At 41.5% G+C, this 19,206-nt stretch overlaps 1 protein-coding gene across 1 annotated transcript in view; it reads left to right on the top strand.

The window, feature by feature from the left end:
• ITPRID1 (ITPR interacting domain containing 1) overlaps positions 1–15,659 on the top strand; it is a gene marked incomplete at its 5' end in the record, with an annotated part of 58,060 nt that extends 42,401 nt beyond the window's left edge. The window contains 5 exon segments of the mRNA XM_080364174.1: positions 9,272–9,354; positions 9,761–11,245; positions 13,471–13,598; positions 14,469–14,580; positions 15,254–15,659. Coding sequence (XP_080220300.1) covers positions 9,272–9,354; positions 9,761–11,245; positions 13,471–13,598; positions 14,469–14,580; positions 15,254–15,643 — 2,198 coding nt within the window. The 3' untranslated portion in view covers positions 15,644–15,659.
• Positions 15,660–19,206: the final 3,547 nt, after the last annotated feature.

The raw sequence follows: 19,206 nt of genomic DNA, 5'->3' as shown, positions 1-19,206 counted from the left end.
GCAGAAACATCATTTATCACAGAGAACTGCCTACAGTGTTCTGTTCTCTCTTTTCCTGTCAAATTCAGCTCTGAGCTTACTCATTTATACTTCTATCATTTCTAGGGCAGTGTGTTCTTGTCTAGGACAGGCAGGAGACGATGGGAAGCTCTGGTGGGAAGGCAGCTGCCTTGCTTCCGAGCGTGGCAGTTTGCAGGGGTGCGTCTGCTGCTCTAAGCAACAGCGTGGGAGATTCACTGTGTCGATCTGTATTACCAAAACTCACATGACCCCTGTCCCTAGCTACTTTAAATATTTTCTGTAGCTCCACCCAGCCTATTAAAGGTGGTTCCCAGAGTCATGGACCAAATTATCCTGGGGATATTGTTGACAGGGGCAACAGTGGAGACTTCCAGTTGCCTAACCTCTGCCACCAATGCCCACAGACATAATTTCTGACCCTCTCTAGAGAAGCACAGGGTGGTTTAGTAGTGCAGGAAATTATATTCTTTTCGGTGATGTACAAGGTAGAGAATATGCTTCTTCCCTTGCCCATGTTCATCTCCAGTTTGGGTAGGGAGGAGGGGAGATGAACATAAAAAAAAGAACCAAAAACAAAACACAAAACCAAACCTAAAATGCTTTCGGTTTTTTTTAAATGAGTAGCTTAACAGAATAATATCAGCGAATTCAGTTCTTCCCCAAAGCTTCCTTCTATACACAAGCTCAGGACAACCTGTAATGTGAGAGAGTGAAAGAGAGAGTCAACCCACCCACCCACCAGCCCCCCAGCGTTTCACAAAGGAGTATATTTATACCTGCTGTTGCGGCGCTGACTGCAGCATGCAGCAGATGTACTGAAGCTAGTTTTAAATCAGTAAATATGTCCACCGGCTTTAAAGCGTGGCAACATGTAGCACAGGCACCTTGGGCTGTCTAGCCACAGCCACCCTGTCACCCTGCTTTTCAGACAGGTTTTGCAACCTGGGCAGCGCTCCAGGCTGCTGTGCTCTGCCTGCTGGCTGTGCTGTGCCACGAGCATGCTAGACATAACCATACTATGCACTGCGTCTTAAGCCAAAAACTTGGCTGGAACTTGAAGTCTTTTTTCCTCGGGTGTTTTGGAGGAGGAATGCTCTGACGATAGATGTAGATCTGCTACCTAGCTATTTCTGTCGTGCTCTGAGCCGGCGCAGTTTGTATCTGTAATGCTCTGTGACCTGGTTCCCTCAAGTGCTTATGGCTGATATCTGGAGAGCATCTAGGACAAGGTCCTCTCAGGGGGATGTGGGCACCCAGAGCTCTGTGGGGAGCTGAGCCCTAGGCAAGGAGTGGAGGCTGCACAGGAGGGTGTAAAGCAGGGTGTGTGTGTTCCCAATGCCCCTGGAGCTATGCACGTGTCTCCTGCTAACGATGGCTGTGACAGCCAGACCCCCATAGATAACCATAAAACTGCAGGCTGAACATGGAGATGAAGCAAAATATCAGTAGCTGTCATGTGACATGTGTCCTCCACCTTTCATCCCCCCTGGCCCCGTCTCACCTCCTAAAGGTGCAACATGCATGCACTCATGTCCCACCCAATGTCGTTGCAGCCATGGGGGCTGAAGGGGTTTCCTGCCTTGTTCACAGTGGGTCTGGCTTCACCTCCACAAAAAGAAAAATATACCTGAAGTCCTCCATGTGCCAGTGGTACCCAAAGTGATGGGAAGAAGAATACTGCAGACTGGGTGAGAGCTGGGGGAACTGAGTTTTGACAAGCAGGAGATATCTCAGAGGAGCCAGGTTTTGTTCACCTTGTAAGGTCTTCTGGTCATAGACCAGAAGAATTTTGTTCCATTCATACAGCACCTACCAGCACAAAAATTGCTCCGTGCAGAGCTTTATTAAAATATATTTTCACCCAGTAGCATTGTATTAGATGATTGACATGAAATTCCCCTTCAGTTCAAAGGGAGGAGAGCATAGAAAAAATTCACAGCTACACTGGTTTTGAATAAGAATAGAAGATTTTGTTGCACATGGAGCACATTGTTTGTGTTCAGATAATGTGACTTCTTTAATAAGGTGGTTTCTCTGATTTCTGCTATAATGTCATTGAAAAATAAAATTTGCAGGACATGGATGAAAACTGGAGTTTGTGCTGGCCTTTGGAAACACAAGTTGTGGTTTATGTGCTGCTGCCATCTGGTGATTCTTCTCCTGAAATGCAGCACAAAACATGTAGCTGTACAGAGAGGGGTCAGGGCTGCAGTTCTGCTCCAGTGACAAGCAGTTCTGGACTGATTTCTCCTACAGGCAAGTCGTAGAACTGTGTATTGCGTTTGGCTAGAAGATTAATATTAACTAGATATCTCTCAGTTTCCCTATTCATTGCCATTTCTGCAATGTGGAAAGTGAACTGGTGCTACAGAAGTTGTATAGGGATATTTAAAAAGGAAATAGACTAAGAATAGACTTTTCCTTTGAGATTTCAGTGGCACTGAATGAAATGTTTATGTTCATAGCCAACAATCAGTAATCAGTGCAGTGCCTATGAGGGAGCTACTTCTTAGACTAAGGAAAGATAGTATGGAATGCTGGGAATGAATAGATTTTATGGAACATTTATACAGCACCAGGTTTTTCCACATACATGAGAACTGATATAAATAGCAAGGCTTCCTTTCCCAAAAATCTGAAAATTGTACAGAATATTTTCTTCTGGTGCACCAAGGTTGAGTGAGCTTCAGAAAGTCCACTGTCCTGGGTAACAGCACTTAAAAAACAAAAGGGTTCTTCATGACATATGCAGAATACATATTTTCAGTGGCATTTTATTAGGTCTTAATGCCATATCGTGGAGTCTGATACTCAAAAATTAGTGGTGCCTGTCCTCTGAGCAATGGGAGATGGGAGTAAGCTGCAGCAGCTCTCTGATCATAGAACTGGACTATCTGAAACTCTGCTATGCAGGTGACACATCCCTCTAGCACATGGCCAGCTTGTTCTGCAACATCATTTTGTGTAATGCCATAGGCAGGGCAGTGCTGTTAAGGATAACATATGATTTACCAGTTTGCAGAGCAAGAGGAGATAAAATGAAACATCTAAATGGAAGAATCCAGTCAACTACTCAAAATTAATTCCTTTCTATTTTGAAAATACTGTTTGAAAATGGATTTTTGAAAGTTCTTTTTTTGTCATATAAGATAGAAATTCTTGATTTTATTTTTTTTTTCCTTGTGTTGGAGAGTCAGAGCTTTCACATCTTCCACTCACTGCCTTTAAAGACATAGTGGTGAGCAGCTCTGGTGGACTTTTAGTATTTGATGCTTGTGTTTGAGAAGCAAAAACCAAAACATCCAAAATGTCTATTCAGTTCTGGCAGTTCTGTGAGCATGGTGTGATCTTCATTCACCCTAACACTTACTGCATTCAACTAAGGTTGAGTTCAACTATTGTTGAATGGATGTGTTCCTTAAGGCCCAATCAGTGAGATATTTGTGTGCCCACTTAACTCTGAACGTGGGAACGTTATGCATAGATGTAAGCCTTAATCTAATTTCCCTGCTGAATGTAGCCCGAGTTTTTAAACTGTAATGAAGTTAATGTCTTGAGTGTTTTGTGTGAGACTGCAAAACGACTTCGTTTATAAAGCAAAGTGGCAAATTCTTATTCTAAGTCCTTCAGGCTTCTTTTTGTTTTACAAAATATCTGACTAAACTGTGGCTTCTGTGCATTATTTAGTCCTTTGTATGTAGGAGATAGTTTTAGGAATATTTATCCACATCAATGCCCAGCTACATTTAAATAGCTACAAAAACAGCTAAAATTTGAACAGCATTGCTAGGTTGCAATTGGCCATTCTGCTTTTTCCTATGATGGGGTGAGCACTCCAGATTTTAATTTGTGAATTTAAAGTGCAAATTCACACAAATGCTCTTACATTTGAAAATTTTATGCCTTTGCTTCCCCATGTACTCAAATGATATCGAAAACAAATATTGAAGTACATTCATCAATGTTAATGCAATTCAAAACACATGCAAAAAATGTGCTATTATTTACAAGCATGGCATCTTTTGCAGTTTGCAAATATTCTCCAAGCTGGAAACTAGAAAGAGGTTGTGTTGTTTGCAGCCAAGTCCACAGAAAACCAGCTGTGGAGTCTTCAGAGGAATGCAGAACTGTACTCCAGCACTTATTTTTTTACTAATAAGGGAATATTCTTTCATTAATGGTGAGCCTAGGAGCCAAATACTTTCAGATAGTTCCTGCACTAAAGGCTGCTGAAAATGGGAGCCACTGTATCTGCATGCAAATAAGGGGAGAGAAAGTCTCTTAATGACATTGGATTGATTAAGTAAAGGGCTGAAAAGCTGTGGGAACTCTGGGATTTGGAAGGCATGTACTTTCTTATAAGATACAAAATGAAGCAGAAACCTGATTAGTAAGTTCCTCTAACCTATTTTTATTTAAAATTCAGGCAGAACAGAAATGGGATGCAGGAGCTAAACTATCCCAGTTCAATTAGCACAGAAAGGCGAAGAGCCAAGGTTTTCCTCACCAAGGTCTTCAGGGGCGACTCTCAGGTTTCCACTTTCCAGCATAGCCAGATGTATTCTCCACACAGGGCCCAGAGTTGTAATTTTTCGTTCAGAGTTGAATACTGGTCTGTGTCTCTACTTCTTCTCCAAACATACTTTATCTTTCCTTGGTGTGATGCTCTGCATGTATTTGCAGAATCTCTACAGGTTTGGGTGTCTCCACACACTAGGAGCACTGAGTAGAGCTGCATGAATAATGGATATTTTGGTTCAGTGGTTGAACCAAATGATCAGGGAAAAATGCGGTTTGGGTAGAGTAGAAATGAAAACATGTTTTGCTTAATGTTCAGGTGATTTAACCCATTTTTTGCACCATTCTTCAAACTGAAAAATTAAGTTGCTTTCAGGAAAGAAAAAAATGCTCATTTGAAAGACAAAGATAGGAGCATTTAAAAATGTCAAAATAAACTATGTAAATTTTGCTGATCTTTCCCTCATCTTTTTGGCCAACTTGTATCCCTCCTAAAGACTATCTATCTTCCAGTTGCTAAAAGGCTTTAGTTTATTTAAATGGGATTGTTACCATTGGGAAGCTAATAACATTACTGAAAATTTCATGAAGAGAGAAAATCTGTTCCTTCTCAGGACAGCATCAGTCATGATCTAATTTGCACTCTCAACTGCTATTTGGGACGCTAGGAGGAAATGAAGTGATAGACTGACCCACTCCTTACCCAAAGCACCGGTTCCCCTCTATGCAAATGCTGCCCTCCACTATGCAAACATCACTTGGCTCTGGTATACAGATATTAAACTATAAACATAAAACTCCTTATCTTCACCTGCCTACCTTCAACAGGACTTGGCACACTGGGTAGGATCTTGCAAGTCAGTGTGGGATGTAATGATTAAATTAGGCATCTGAATGTAGTTGGAAAAGAACTGCAGCTCAGACCCTTAGAGACAACGCTTTGCACTGACTACATGGGTAATTTAAGCCTTTACTCTAGGAGTTCATTACACATCTAATATGTAGGTAGGTACAAATTAGAAGCCTAACTCAGATGAAGGTGATTACTTGGTCTGAGGACAGGAAATCACAGTAACAAGCACAGGTGAACTGTGCTTACCATGGTTCTCCTTCCACTATACTTCTCCTCTATAAGTTTCTATTTTGCTAACATAAAAATTGTAGAAATTGGATTTATGCTCAAAATGATCATTAGGTCCTATTATATTACCATTTTTAAACACATACACAGATGGTCTTCCAGTGTGGTTTCAGCCTTGATTTATATACATACCTTGCATGTTTAATCCACAAGAGCCATGATAGCAGAACACATACCACATTTCCTTCCAGGACAAGTCCAGGGACACACATGAAGGGCTTTCTGTAGCTGAACTACAGTGATATTAACTTGGCCTGCAGACATTTCATCCATCTTTAATGTCTTACCTTCTGCCTAAAGATCAGCTCAGAGTCCACCATCACATATTTCGGGTATTTCTCTAGCTAGTGCATGAATATAAACATGGGTGGGAAGGCTGTGTAGTTGCAATACACAAAGACAACTGACTGTATTGTTAGAACAGATGCATTGCGTTTGTCACAATAAATGGGTCAAACCTGGCTACAGCCACCTGTTTTTGGTGAGGACAGAAAATGAATTCTCACAGCACTTTTCCATTAAAAGTTATGAAGTATTTCCCTACATGTAATTTCTAGTAACATGCCAACTACTTTGGTATCCTGCATGTCTCAGGAGAAAAACAGACGCCTCAAAACACTACATAATCTACTGATAATGTGGTCTTCTAACTCTGCAAACTTTAAAGTTTGAAGTTCATTTGTTATGATTGCAGAATACAATTGAGTATTTGGGGCTCAAATAATTTGAGTGTCAAACTGGTTGGAACTATAGCAGCTGAGAAATATTAGCTCTTCAAAATTTTCCTCGATCTTTTTTTCTTCGTTTTTATGTATGGAAAACTATAGGCCAGACTGACACACTGGAAGCAACAGCTGGCAAAGATACAAAGGGTAATTGAAACAGCTTTTTTAAAAGTTTAGAGAATCTGTAGAGCAGTCTCTCTAGGGGAGAAGTTGGACCATGATTTCATTTGTGGGAAACTGCAAGGATGAGTTTTGAGACCACCCACAAAACAGACAATTTCCAGCAACAGCACGGCAGATTTCGTAATGTGTGATGTGGGAACCATGTATTTTTCATCCAAAATAGGAAAGTGACTGACTGATGTGCTGCTGATGACACCAGGACTGACAATATAAGCAATTCATTTGAAAACCATAAAATTATGTCTGGTTTTGATATTACAGTTGCTGCCTACAAATAGATTGTGTGATTTTCATTAATTGATGCCCAAGATGCATTTAATAAAGCCCATAGTCTATTCACGTGTGAAAACATAATCTGTAAACTTTTTTGTTCATTTTCCAATTCACACAAATACGAATTAATAACTCGGATCTCAGAACCACTAGGTAAATCATCATATTTTCATGGATATAACCGAAAGATAAAAAGTCTCAGAATTCAAAAACCACTATGTATGTAAGAAAAAAACAGAGGAAGTGTATCCAGAATGTCTTAGTCTCAATCTCTTCCTTTCCCCAGCAGACTCCCCTCCCAACTCCACCTCTGTTTTGGTGCCAGCTATTTGTGAATAAGGGCACTATCTGAGGGTTATTAGGGGCAGTCAGCATGGCTTTACCAAGAGTAAGTCATGCTTGACCAACCTCATAGCCTTTTATGAGAATGTAACAAGGTGGATGGATGATGGCAGAGTGGTGGATGTGGTCTACCTTGACTTCAGTAAAGCCTTTGACACAGTCTCCCACAGCATCCTAGTTGCTAAGTTGAGGAGGTGTGGTCTAGACAATAGAGTAGTGAGGTGGGTTGCAAACTGGCTTAAGGAGAGAAGCCAGAGAGTGGTAGTCAATGGTGCGGAGTCTAGTTGGAGGCCAGTATCTAGTGGAGTGCCTCAGGGGTCAGTACTGGGGCCAATATTATTCAATATATTCATTAATGATTTGGACGAGGGAATAGAGTGTACTATCAGCAAGTCTGCTGATGACACTAAGCTGGGAGGAGTGGCTGACACGCCAGAAGGCTGTGCTGCCATCCAGCAGGACCTGGACAGGCTGGAGAGTTGGGCGGGGAATAACCTGATGAAATTTAACAAGGGAAAGTGTAGAGTCCTGCATCTGGGCAGGAACAGCCCCAGGTTCCAGTATAGGTTGGGAAATTACATATTAGAGAGCAGTGTAGGGGAAAGGGACTTGCGCGTCCTGGTGGACAACAGGATGACCATGAGCCAGCACTGTGCCCTTGTGGCCAGGAAGGCCAATGGCATCCTGGGGTGTATTAGAAGAGGGGTGGTTAGTAGATCGAGAGAGGTTCTCCTTCCCCTCTACTCTACCCTGGTGAGAGCACATCTGGAATATTGTGTCCAGTTCTGGGCCCCTCAGTTCAAGAGGGACAGGGAACTGCTGGAGAGGATCCAGCGTAGAGCAACAAAGATGATTAAGGGAGTGGAGCACCTCCCTTATGAAGAAAGGCTGAGGGAGCTGGGTCTCTTTAGTTTGGAGAAGAGGAGACTGAGAGGTGACCTTATTAATGCTTATAAATATATAAAGGGTGAGTGCCACGAGGACGGAGCCAGGCTCTTCTCGGTGGCAAACAATGATAGGACAAGGGGTAATGGGATCAAGCTGGAACACAAGAGGTTCCACTTAAATTTGAGAAAAAACTTCTCAGTGAGGGTGACAGACACTGGAACAGGTTCCCAGGGAGGTTGTTGAGTCTCCTTCTCTGGAGACATTCAAAACCCGCCTGGACATGTTCCTGTGTGACCTCACCTAGGCGTTCCTGCTCCAGCAGGGGGATTGGACTAGATGATCTTTTGAGGTCCCTTCCAATCCCAAACATACTGTGATACTGTGATCTAAGGATTAAGGTTATCTGAAAATACAAGTTATCCAAGGCTGACAGGTATGGGGGTGTACAAGACAACTGAGGGTTAACTCTCAATCATTTGTTCTTTTAAAGAGGATTGGGTTTACTCATTAAATCAAGTAGCTAATGATTTATAATTTAATTGCTAAAGTTGGGGTAATAATTGATTTAGCCAGATGATGTGGCTGTTAGATTAGAACCTTATCTACAGTAAATCTAGAATATCTTCCTCTTTTATGTCTCGCCATGCAACCCTACATCATCTCTGTTTCTTACTGTGATTTCCTGTCCTCAGACCAAAAAACAAAAAAGATGATACACGGTGCCTCAAAGTAGAGACAAACTGGTCTGATTAGAGGCTAGGGCAGCTCCCTTTCCCTGCAGCAGTCACCTGGCTGAAGCCATCAGATCTACATAGGTATGAATGAGACTTAGTCTGATCTAGTTCTTACAATCAAAAGTCACTATTTTTAGCAGAGTGGTTGGCTGCTTTATAGGTTATTTACATCGTGTATGTTGTATGAACATATCAAAATCTGAAATCTGCAGCTGATGATTACACTTGTGAATAAGTCAACACTTAGTAACATCAGCAGTAGCTATGCTGAGCACATTTTGTTATTTTTTTCTGGTTGCAGCAATATGGCAGGTTTCTGGCCAGGTTCAAGAATATTTCTAGAAACGTACATTTAAAGCATCCAAATTAGTTCTATATTTATTTTGCCCTCATACTGTTTTCTGCCTTGTTTTCTGATTTTCTTATGTTTTTGTTTTCCTCGGCAGACGTGTTGGTGACAAGAACAAGCAGCTGCCAGTCAGACAGTAGTGGGTTCATGGAGGAGCTGCCAGAACCTGTAGTTTTGCAAGTAAGAAATGAGCAATTGTTACTGGTACCTACCAGGTCCATGAAAACTGTGTAACTTTGGCACAAGTAATATTAAAAAAAATCATGGAGTTGTGAAAATTTCATGAAAACAAATTCATCCTCCTAGAAAACCTGAGTAGGTGAGAAGCTTTCTCAGAACTTTGTGCAACTCTTTGACCACATTAATGAAAGATTTGTGCAAGGCATTAGAAAAGAAAAAGTACTAGAATCTTTGATTCTTTGGTTCACTGGGTATTTAAAGATGTTTAAAGATGTATTTAAAGATGCCTCTGGGGTTGGAGTACCCAGGGCAAAACAGCAGTGGGCCAAACCAATGTGATAGAACAGGTATAATATTTCAGCTCCTTTTTTTTTCCTCTGTCTCTCTCTTTTTTTTTTTCTTTCAGAATGCATCTCTCTCAAAGAAGATTAATTTTATTTCTTATATCCATAACCAAGAAACAGCTCTGTCAGACAGGACAGAGTTTGCAATGTTAAGTCAAGATTTTCAACAAAAGCTAGATGATCGTGGTGCTAAGGTCTTCGTCACAGCTTGTGAGAGCATTTTGACAGTACCTGGATCAACAAAAGGAGGCAGTGACCAGGGAGAAGAGACTCATCTGCTGCTAACTGCAGAAAATGGAGAGTATGAGGCCTGTAATGCTGAACCACAGAGTTTTGTACAAGAAATCTTATGTGACATGGACAGGAAAGAGGATAAAATTGGAAGAAAGCAACTGGAAAAAGAGAAGTGCATAAAAGAGCATAGCCTTTGTTTTCAGAGTGATACTCAGAATAAAGGAGATCCTATCTCCTCAAAATTTGATCATTTATATTTTAAAACAGGACACAAAACAATGAATGCAGCCTTCACTGAACTGATTGATTTTAACTCTGCAGACATCAGTGAGAGCAAAATCAGAGGTGAAGATGAATGTGAGAGGTGCCTGACCGAAAAGGCTGTTGGAGTTACATGTCATGAAAATGCCCATGGAGGTCACAAAGAGCATGTTAAAGGACCATGGCTGGGTATGGAAGTGGTCAACAAAGATGGTACCCTGTTTGCGGTGAACAAGGTGACAAATGATCAGAAGTTCTGCAAAATGGATGATGATTCAAAAAATACAAGTTGCTCCTCCAAAACAGAGCTCCTAGAAACTCCACAGCAGGGCTCAGCAGCGCAAAGCAGGAGCAGTGCCAGTTCATGCTGTTCTCCACAAGTATCTTGGAGACATCTCACCTGCCCAGCAGAAGGGCCTCGATTAAGTTTATCGGTAGATCAAAAGACTGGTAGTATAGGGAAGATGTTAGGTGCTAACGAATCAGAACAGGGAGACACCGTCCAAAACAATGAAATGGCTTCTGCTCCTCTGAAATCTGTTACTGTTCAGATGTTTTCAGGGCTGGAGTTTACTTCAAGGGTGAAATGCACAGGGCAAAATGCTCCTTTCAGTGACACCCTTGCTAGGGAAGATTCTGTGGACTCCTCTGAAGATGATTCTCTCAGAAAGTCAGACCCAGGGGCTTCCAAGGATGGCGTGAAGCAGACCACTGAAGCTTCCAGCCAAACTGACATCTGTGCCAGGAAACCCAGGTGGCCACCACTGCTTCACCCACCCCATGCTCACCTGACAAAATCAGCCTCTCTTGACACTGTGCTTTCTGGCAAATACAGGCCATACTACTGGGCTGAAGCCTCTGACATCCAGGCTGCGCAGAGCAGTCACTGTTGCCACTGCTGCTGCTGCCATGGCTGCTGCCCGTGGACCTTCTCTGTGCCTGTCTCTCCCCAGCACCCTGTGGGCTGCTGCTCAAACCATGCCCCCACCGAGCTGCAGGTCTTGAAAACACTGATGCTCCTACAGGATGCTGCAACATGTGATCTTGTTCCGGTGAGTAGATTTCTTCATGAACATGGACAGTTGACACACTAATGAGCTAAATGTACAAGCTGCCTCTTCCTTTCCTCTCCTGCCATGCTTGCTTATTTAGTGAGACGTATCTTAGGAATGGAACTGAGAAAATGGGTGGGGAAAGAAGCATTCCCTTCTAGACAAAATGGGCAAACCTATCTGTGTATCTTCAGTTTTGTTGGGCTGCTTCTTTTAGTAACTTACGTACATCATTTCAGTCTTAAAATGGTTCCTACAAACTGAGTGATAAAGTCTACAGGTCAAATGAAGAGCTGAGATACGAGAATGAGTTTCAGTGAGTTCCTGTGAATCAGCTGAGTTACAGTAACTGAGTAACTTATTGGACTGCAGAAAATGCAAGGTGACATGATTTAGTGTAATCCTCATTTTGCTGAGAACTCATTTAAGTTATATTACTTAGCGTTTATTAAAGACTAACTGTGAACACCTACGTAGATACCATAAGCCAAACTGCTCTAAATTAAAGTGAATTATGACTTCTCAGAGCTGCAATCCATTATATAATATCATGGTAGAATAAGAAGCTTGCATTAAATCTAAAGTCCTGCTAAGATGAATTTGAAAAAAAAAATACAGTAAAAAGTCACCAGATTTTTTATTTCTTTGTTCAGAATTGATGAGAGCTCCCCAAAGTTGTGAAAGACTCAGAATGTGTTGGGGAAGAAAGCAAGAAAAGACAGGTGGGGCTTTTGCATCCTGAGAAAAATGTGGAAGGAGCAGCATAGCTCCTGATAGTTAACAGGCATTTCCATTTTTCCTCTTCTCATTGCTTTTCATAAGGAAATGAAACTGTAATTGTTGTACACATTGGGGAAGAACGTTATTAGATAAGAGTTCCAGCAAGTGAAACTGGTGAGTTTTATGCTGCCACATAATTGAATGTATATGTCTGCAATGCCTTGTTTTTGAACAGTATATTGAACAGCATAAAGCCTTTTGTCAAATATTCTGCTGTTGCCACAAGATGGCAGTGAGTCAGTACCTTATAGTGGACTGGGAAGACTTTTCTTATCTGTTATCTACTATTTTATCAGTCTTCAAACGGGGGCCAATAGTGTTTTTTCTTCTCTAGTCCGTGGACAGGGAGTGTAGGAGGAACAAACTTTGCATCGTACTGTTATCCAAGATCTGTGCAATAAGTGAGTGAATTTACTGAATATTAGCCACTTTGCAGAGAATTTGCCTATGCCTGCTTTGTGCTTTGCATTGGAGGTGAAGTAGTTTCTACATCTTTAACTGAGACAAGCTAGCTCAGTTTACGTGCCATTGACCCAGGGCACGCATGGGGAATGCAACCACCATGTAAAAACTGGTAGACAGTAAATTTACCATTTACATGCAAAAAAAGTTATTGCATGAGAGTAGTCCTGGAACAGCTAGTCCCCCTTCCATGCCACCTGTGCCTGAACACTGAATAAATCTATGTGAACTTGTGCTCTGTGATATGCTCAAATAGTCAATGCCTGGGGAACTGCCCATACCTCATCTTTAAGGGCTGACACAACTTTTTACCAAACCTACCCACACTGTGTCTCTTGTATTTTTTGCGTGGTGCTTTACAGATTTTTGTTAGCCTTGAGGAACCAACTAGAAAATTGTTTGTGGCCCTAGAGACCTGAAGGACAATACCATCTGCATTCTGAAAGCATGCACCTTTATTACGCTTAAACTGCTCTGAGTGCAAGAAGGGGTTTGGCATGTTCCATTAGAAAAGACACTTCTCATACTTCTTATGTATCTTTCCTCTCTCTCTCTCTTCCTGTTTCTCCTTCTCAAAACAGTTTCCAATTTCCAGAAGACAATAATTTAACCTACCATTAACCCACAGCAACTCATCCTGCTCAAATATAATGTCCGACAACAGTGCAATAACAGAATTTGACAAATTGCATCAGATCTTTGATCAAAGTCCTTTTGCTCTTCAATGGGAAAAATTAAATTCTCACTGGCTCGAGTAGTGCCAGAACTCAATCCTACATGTTTTAGGAGAAAAGATGATGACTGGGATGCGAGTGATGCACCCAGAGCAAACTCACTTGAAGTGCCATCTGGATCACAGAGTCCCTGTTGTGCAGGTAAGAGGAGGACCCATGCCATTCAGGCTGTCAGCTTCAAAAGCACTCAGCATTGAAGTGCTCAAATAAAAGTAGTAAAGTGTGGTGTTTTCTTGCTTTTCTGTGTAGTGTAACATTCATGAAATAGAAGTGATGAAGAGCTCCTGCCAGCACTTCCAGGAGAAGCTGGACGAGATTGAACAGCACCTGACCGAACAGCAGGTGCTGGTTGCCAGCATGATGCCAGATGAAGAAAGGTAATGGCAGCTCAACACTTAAATCCAAAGCCAGCAACACTATCAAGTGTTTAAGAGTTTATATATCAAGATTTGTGATTGTAATGGTATCTTCAGGAAGAATGCAGCAGGACCAAATGTGGGCACATGCAACATGTCTGATCACTTGTGTTATGGTAGCAGTTCTGGTCAGCAAGGTGCAGCTGTGGGCATCCCGCAAGTGGAAAAATGTACTGTGATGTGATTTTTGTTCAAAGTCCACGCTGTTCATGGCTCTTAAGAGCATTTTGAAGGGGAAGATTGCTCTGTAGATGCAGGCTAGATTTTTAGTATGCAACTACTATATTTTAATGGCAACAGGAACAGATCTCAGTCAGCTGGAGCTCGGTGTCCCGGGTCAATGCTGGGTTCAGGGAAGGAGCCAGGAGTGCTCTCTGACAAATCAGTCCCTTTAGGCCGTGTACTTAATACTTATGATCAATGGAGTGATAATACAGGAAAAATTGAACTAGCTCTTCATGGACTGAGCCCAAGTTCACAGGGAGTACTGAGAAGCCTCAGGTTCACAAAAAGTTACCAGGGCTTCAATATAGAGCTGCCTGAAAATACAGGATTTATGCAGCCTTTGTGCTGGTGATAAATCAGAAGTGATAAACCTGCCGAGACTCAAGCTGGTTCTGCAACTACAATGTATTTTATCTTGCAGTTGGGATAATAGAAGAAATGAGGATCAAGCAGACAAGGGCTGTTTTTATTATTTTGTAAGGTATCCTATGATCATGGATAAAAACAAGGCCGCAGCAAATGGAGACACAGGGGTTATGCTTGAGGCTGAGGAAGAGGATGGTGTTCACTGCTCACTTGAGTGTGTTTTCATTGCTGTCCCTACAGAGAGGAAGGCAGACACCTGCAACTCTTACGGCGAGCCGTTCGTCAGGAGATTGCAGAGCTGGAATTTCAGCTGAATGATCAAGCCTGCCAGGTCAGGGAGGGCATCCTCATGGTACGTTGCACAAGCCACTGCTCCGGGTCATGTGGGGAGAGTTCGAAGTCTGCTCTGCTATTCAGCATCCATGGTGTTAACTCTGAGGTACAGCTGGATAAACTTTCAGCAAGAAGAATAGGAGGACTTCCAATAACAGACTTATAGTTTACATCTTTGACTCTTTCTTTGTGCTGCTTGAGCTCAATCACCCAGGAAAAGTGCCAGTACTTATAGAAGTAACTCGACTGTGCTCTATAAAGGTCCCGTCATTTCTTGAATAAAGTGACAGGCAGTCAGCCTGCAGAATTACTGATAAATTGTTACTGGTCTGGTTCATTTCTGGAGCAGCTCTCCATTTGATGAGGAAATGTAAAGAAAACATGATCAGGGGATCATACATTGATTCTTCCCTGACAGACTTGGATTAGAGGTTCATGCCTGCAATGGTCACAGATAAGAAGTCCATTTGGAGATTTTCCATTAGGCAGTTAGATCTGTCTGTTGGCATAAAATGTCCTTTAGGCCTCTCCTCTCTTTTTCATGGCAACATGTCCTTTACCAGACATTGCATGTCTACTTTGGACCTAGCAGAAGAAGCAGGCATGCTTCATGTACTCTCGTGTATCCTGCTTGATTCCTTTTATTATATTTTTATTACTGCAATATGCTTTTCCTTCTATTTTCTCTGCAGCAGCTGGACCAATTACTGGCAGAACAATCCCATCTGTTTTCCGAGCTCGGACTCTCTGATTGGAATGGAGAAAGAAAAGCCCAGAATGAACAAGCATTTCCAGATGCTGCTGACATTGTGCATCCCCAAAGTGGGTGCTCAGAAATGGTGCTCCAAAGAGCTCCTAGCAAAAACACCACAGCAACAGGTTTGCTCTCTGCCCTGCAGTCAGGGCCATCCCCAATGCAATTTCCTACCAGAGCAACGTTTGAGGCAAATTCAGCTGCATCTGCCCCACAGGAGCTCTCCACCAGTATGAAGGAAATAAAAGGACCTCCCCGAGTGAAAATGGACTTTAAGGCATTTATACACAACATAAAGGATGTTTCAGTCTCATCTGCAAGGTTTTAGGTGGAAGAGATTGCTGACCCACAATGAGGTTTTACTATTCTGCATCTCATTGCCAGAGCCTAGATCAGGACCCTTTCCTGCTAAGCTGTGCAATTATCCGAAAGGATGGAGCCCCTGTTTTGAGGCACTTTCAGTCTGCGTAGGAAACATGGGCATAACTGGGACTGGACCTGCCTTGATATTTCTCAGTAAGCTGCGGCAATGATCTAGATGCTCCAGAGGGAAGAACATATAAATACATGAATGGCGTTTAGCTTGCTTGAACTTTGAATGTCACTGTTTGACTAATTAGTATATTCAACCCTCTCCCACCGTGTGAAATTAGTAATTTATGGCTTCAATTTGTAGAGACAATAATCCAGTTCTACAAGGGCTGTAAAGGCAGTGAACTGGAAGGTTTGTTGTTTTTCTGAAGAAATTCAAAGTCAGCATTTCTGACTGATCTGGTTTCACAATGTTACCATTAAAAAAAAAAAAAGTTTGGCTGCCTTTCTGAATACAAAATATATCTAGAAAATCTTAGATAGCTGTTTGTGATTTAGTGGTCTCTTCCACCTAAGCACATGTCCCTGTTTTTAAAGGACTGATCATTCTCTTAAATGAACAGCATTAAATTCTGCATAAGCTCCATGTAAACACCACAGGATGGAATGCTCTTTATTAAAATCTTATGCTACTTCCTTTTTTTTTTTTTTTAGTTGAAGAAATCTTTACAAAATTCTTTAGATAATGATTGAGAAGAAGGAAAAGACTGATGGAGGACAGACTGATGGATTTGTGGCCTTTTTCCTGAAATACATGGTATATTACAGAAACAAATTAACACAACATTGCACTATAGATAAGTTCTAATCACAGCAGTTTCATTTGCAATGAGATAACTTGCCAGAAAACCAGTCATTTTTAAAGGATATTTTAAAGAGAGGTGCTATGTATTTTGCTGTTCTGTGATCGCAAAATTTACTACACTACTATTAGCAGTCACATGGGATAGGGCTGTTCTTTGCAAAGTCCTTTAAAAGGAAGAGGAGACGGCTTATTTTTGAGAAGAAACTTAAGAACTTGTAGATAGCCCAGGAAATACCACTAGAAGATATTCTCATAGCCAGTTATTTTGATACAGTCCTTTAACCAATACTAATCCTCATGCCCAAACTACCTTGTATAGTCCTACCCACTTTCTAGCTTTAACTTGCTACTAACTTCCCTCTGACTAATTTTGTGAGGCTTTAATCTACTGTCAGTATCAAATCAGAAGCTCACTGATAGTGTATATGTTAAACACCTGCTCTGTCAAAATGTTACCATGGATAGTCTCCTGCCTGTCTTCTTCCTTTTCGTATTTGCATCACATAAACCAAATTAAAACCAAAATGAGATTAGAAATATGGGATTTTCTATATTATAAACCTTGAATCAGAATCTTGGTTCAGTTTTCTGGGGAGTGCACAGAGCCTGGATTCATGCAGAGAAAGTCATGAGAAAAGACCTCTCAGGTTTGGATCACAGTAAAGAAATTCAACTAGTTCATTTTCAAAGCGGTGCAGTTTGTACTGCTGCTTTCAATTTAGCACTTCTCAGACTGTGAGATGTCCTACTGGCTTGTTTGTTTAATGCTCTGGAGGGACCTTAGGTGTCATTTAGGTTTTGGTGTTGCAAATCACAGCTCTGCGAAGGTGCAAACAGAAGTAGCATTTGCACATGTTTAAGGAGAAAATGGAGTCAAACATGCTGAGCAGCCTCGAGGCTCCCTGCACCTCCACATTTCCACAGATGTTCAGGGTAATAAAATGATTGGGGGAGAGAGGTACATAACACAGGAACTGACAAGATCCTCCACAGCATGCTGGGCCATGAATTTTACTGGTTGAAATTTGCCCCTTTCTTGAGACCCCGCATGGGATTTGTAAACCACTTCCACACTATCAAGTGTTTAAGAGTTTATACATCGAGATTTGTGATTGTAACGGTATCTTCAGTCAGCATGCAAGCAGGACCAAAGCATCCTTCACCTCAGTTTTAGTGGAACAAGCAATAAATTTGGCTTAGTATTTTCTCTCTCCACTGGCTTATGAACTGCATTTGCAGATGTTGTACCTCAGTTTGTGAAGGAAGGCAAATAGAAAGCATGGTGAAGGATGTACAATAATACCAGCATTGAAAGTCTCCTGGGAGAGAGGGAGGCTGAGAAGCTTCCTTACCTCAGCTGCACCAAGGCTGTGATTCCTTCCATGAAACAAGATGTTTTTTGCAAGTGTCACTGCAGTATGATGCTTAAAAGCTCTGTGGTTACATGACACTGCAACTATTCTCTCCCAGTCTTATATCCATATGTATAGAAGATGCTATTGGCAGGTGACAGCTATTCTTGATTACAAAGATCATGTGGGACCTCTGTTGCCATTTGAATTCTAGCACTTGTATTCTCAACCAGGACTGAACCTGACTCTTACTAACAAAACCTGTTTAATAGCCTCTAGATGACTGGTATGTGCAATCCTATTCTTCATTTCAATGTAATTATAGAATAATGTTGTGCAAGCTATGGACAAACTAGGGTTCCTCGATATGCAACATTTAGACACCCACAAATACTGTTAACTTGAAATTATTTGCATTTATAGCTAGATAACATTTCAAGCCCTCAATGATTTTTTAACAGTTAAGCTGTAACATTGTAGCAATTAAAAAAACATACCAAACAATGGGAAATTTAAAAAAAAAGCTTCTGACTTATCTTAGAGCACAACAAGTGATATTTCACTTCATAACTCCTCCAAACATGTTGCAGGGATGGATGGGCTAAGCATCGTAATGCTGCTCTTGGGAGAGAAAGGAACACACACCATAATTTTGTGATCAGGAAGGTCTGGGGATAGCATGGTGAGCACAGGAGCCAGCTGTGCACCCACTTAACCTCACAGTATTACCAACCTTTTAAACTCCAATTTATTTCCCTTTAGGGCAGTCATAAGCAAATAAGGTGGGAATCTTAATTATAAGTCCACAGAATTAATGAAATAATAACATATCTGAATGAGCATCATAATTACTCTATCTAGCTAGAACCATACAAATTAGCTTGCAGGCTCACAAGGCAGCAGGTCATATCTGTGGGTGGGAGTGGGCTACAATACTTATGAAAAGCATTAGCGCTGGGCAGTTCGCAAGTTTTTAATCTGACCCTGTGACACTGCAGGACTTCTGACAAAGGCAAAAAAAAACAAAACCAAAACAAACAACAAACAAACAAACAAAAAAATACCACCCAAACCCACCTGAAGCAAGTATTTGAGCAAGAGGCTGTTTCCCTCCTGATTCCACCTCTCCAAAACTGAAATAAGTAGAACAATTGGCTCTGGCTCTATTTCACAGGACTATTGAGGCCCCACAAAGGTCCATGCAATGTAGAAGACACGTGCTAAGGAAAAGGATAAGATGTATAATGTGTAGGTATGTTACAGCAGTGGTTCTCCATGCTATCCAGTCCTCTTTCAGCATCTCTTGCCTGCAGAAACCTAAAACTGTCATCTGAAACCTTTGTAACTCTCTGTTATGGACTC

The sequence above is a fragment of the Nesoenas mayeri genome (assembly GCF_963082525.1).
Source record: "Nesoenas mayeri genome assembly, chromosome: 2".
In the NCBI taxonomy this organism is placed as follows: Eukaryota; Metazoa; Chordata; class Aves; order Columbiformes; family Columbidae; genus Nesoenas; species Nesoenas mayeri.
The sequence above is the reverse complement of the archived record's forward strand: the minus strand, read 5'-3'. Positions and strand labels throughout refer to the sequence as shown.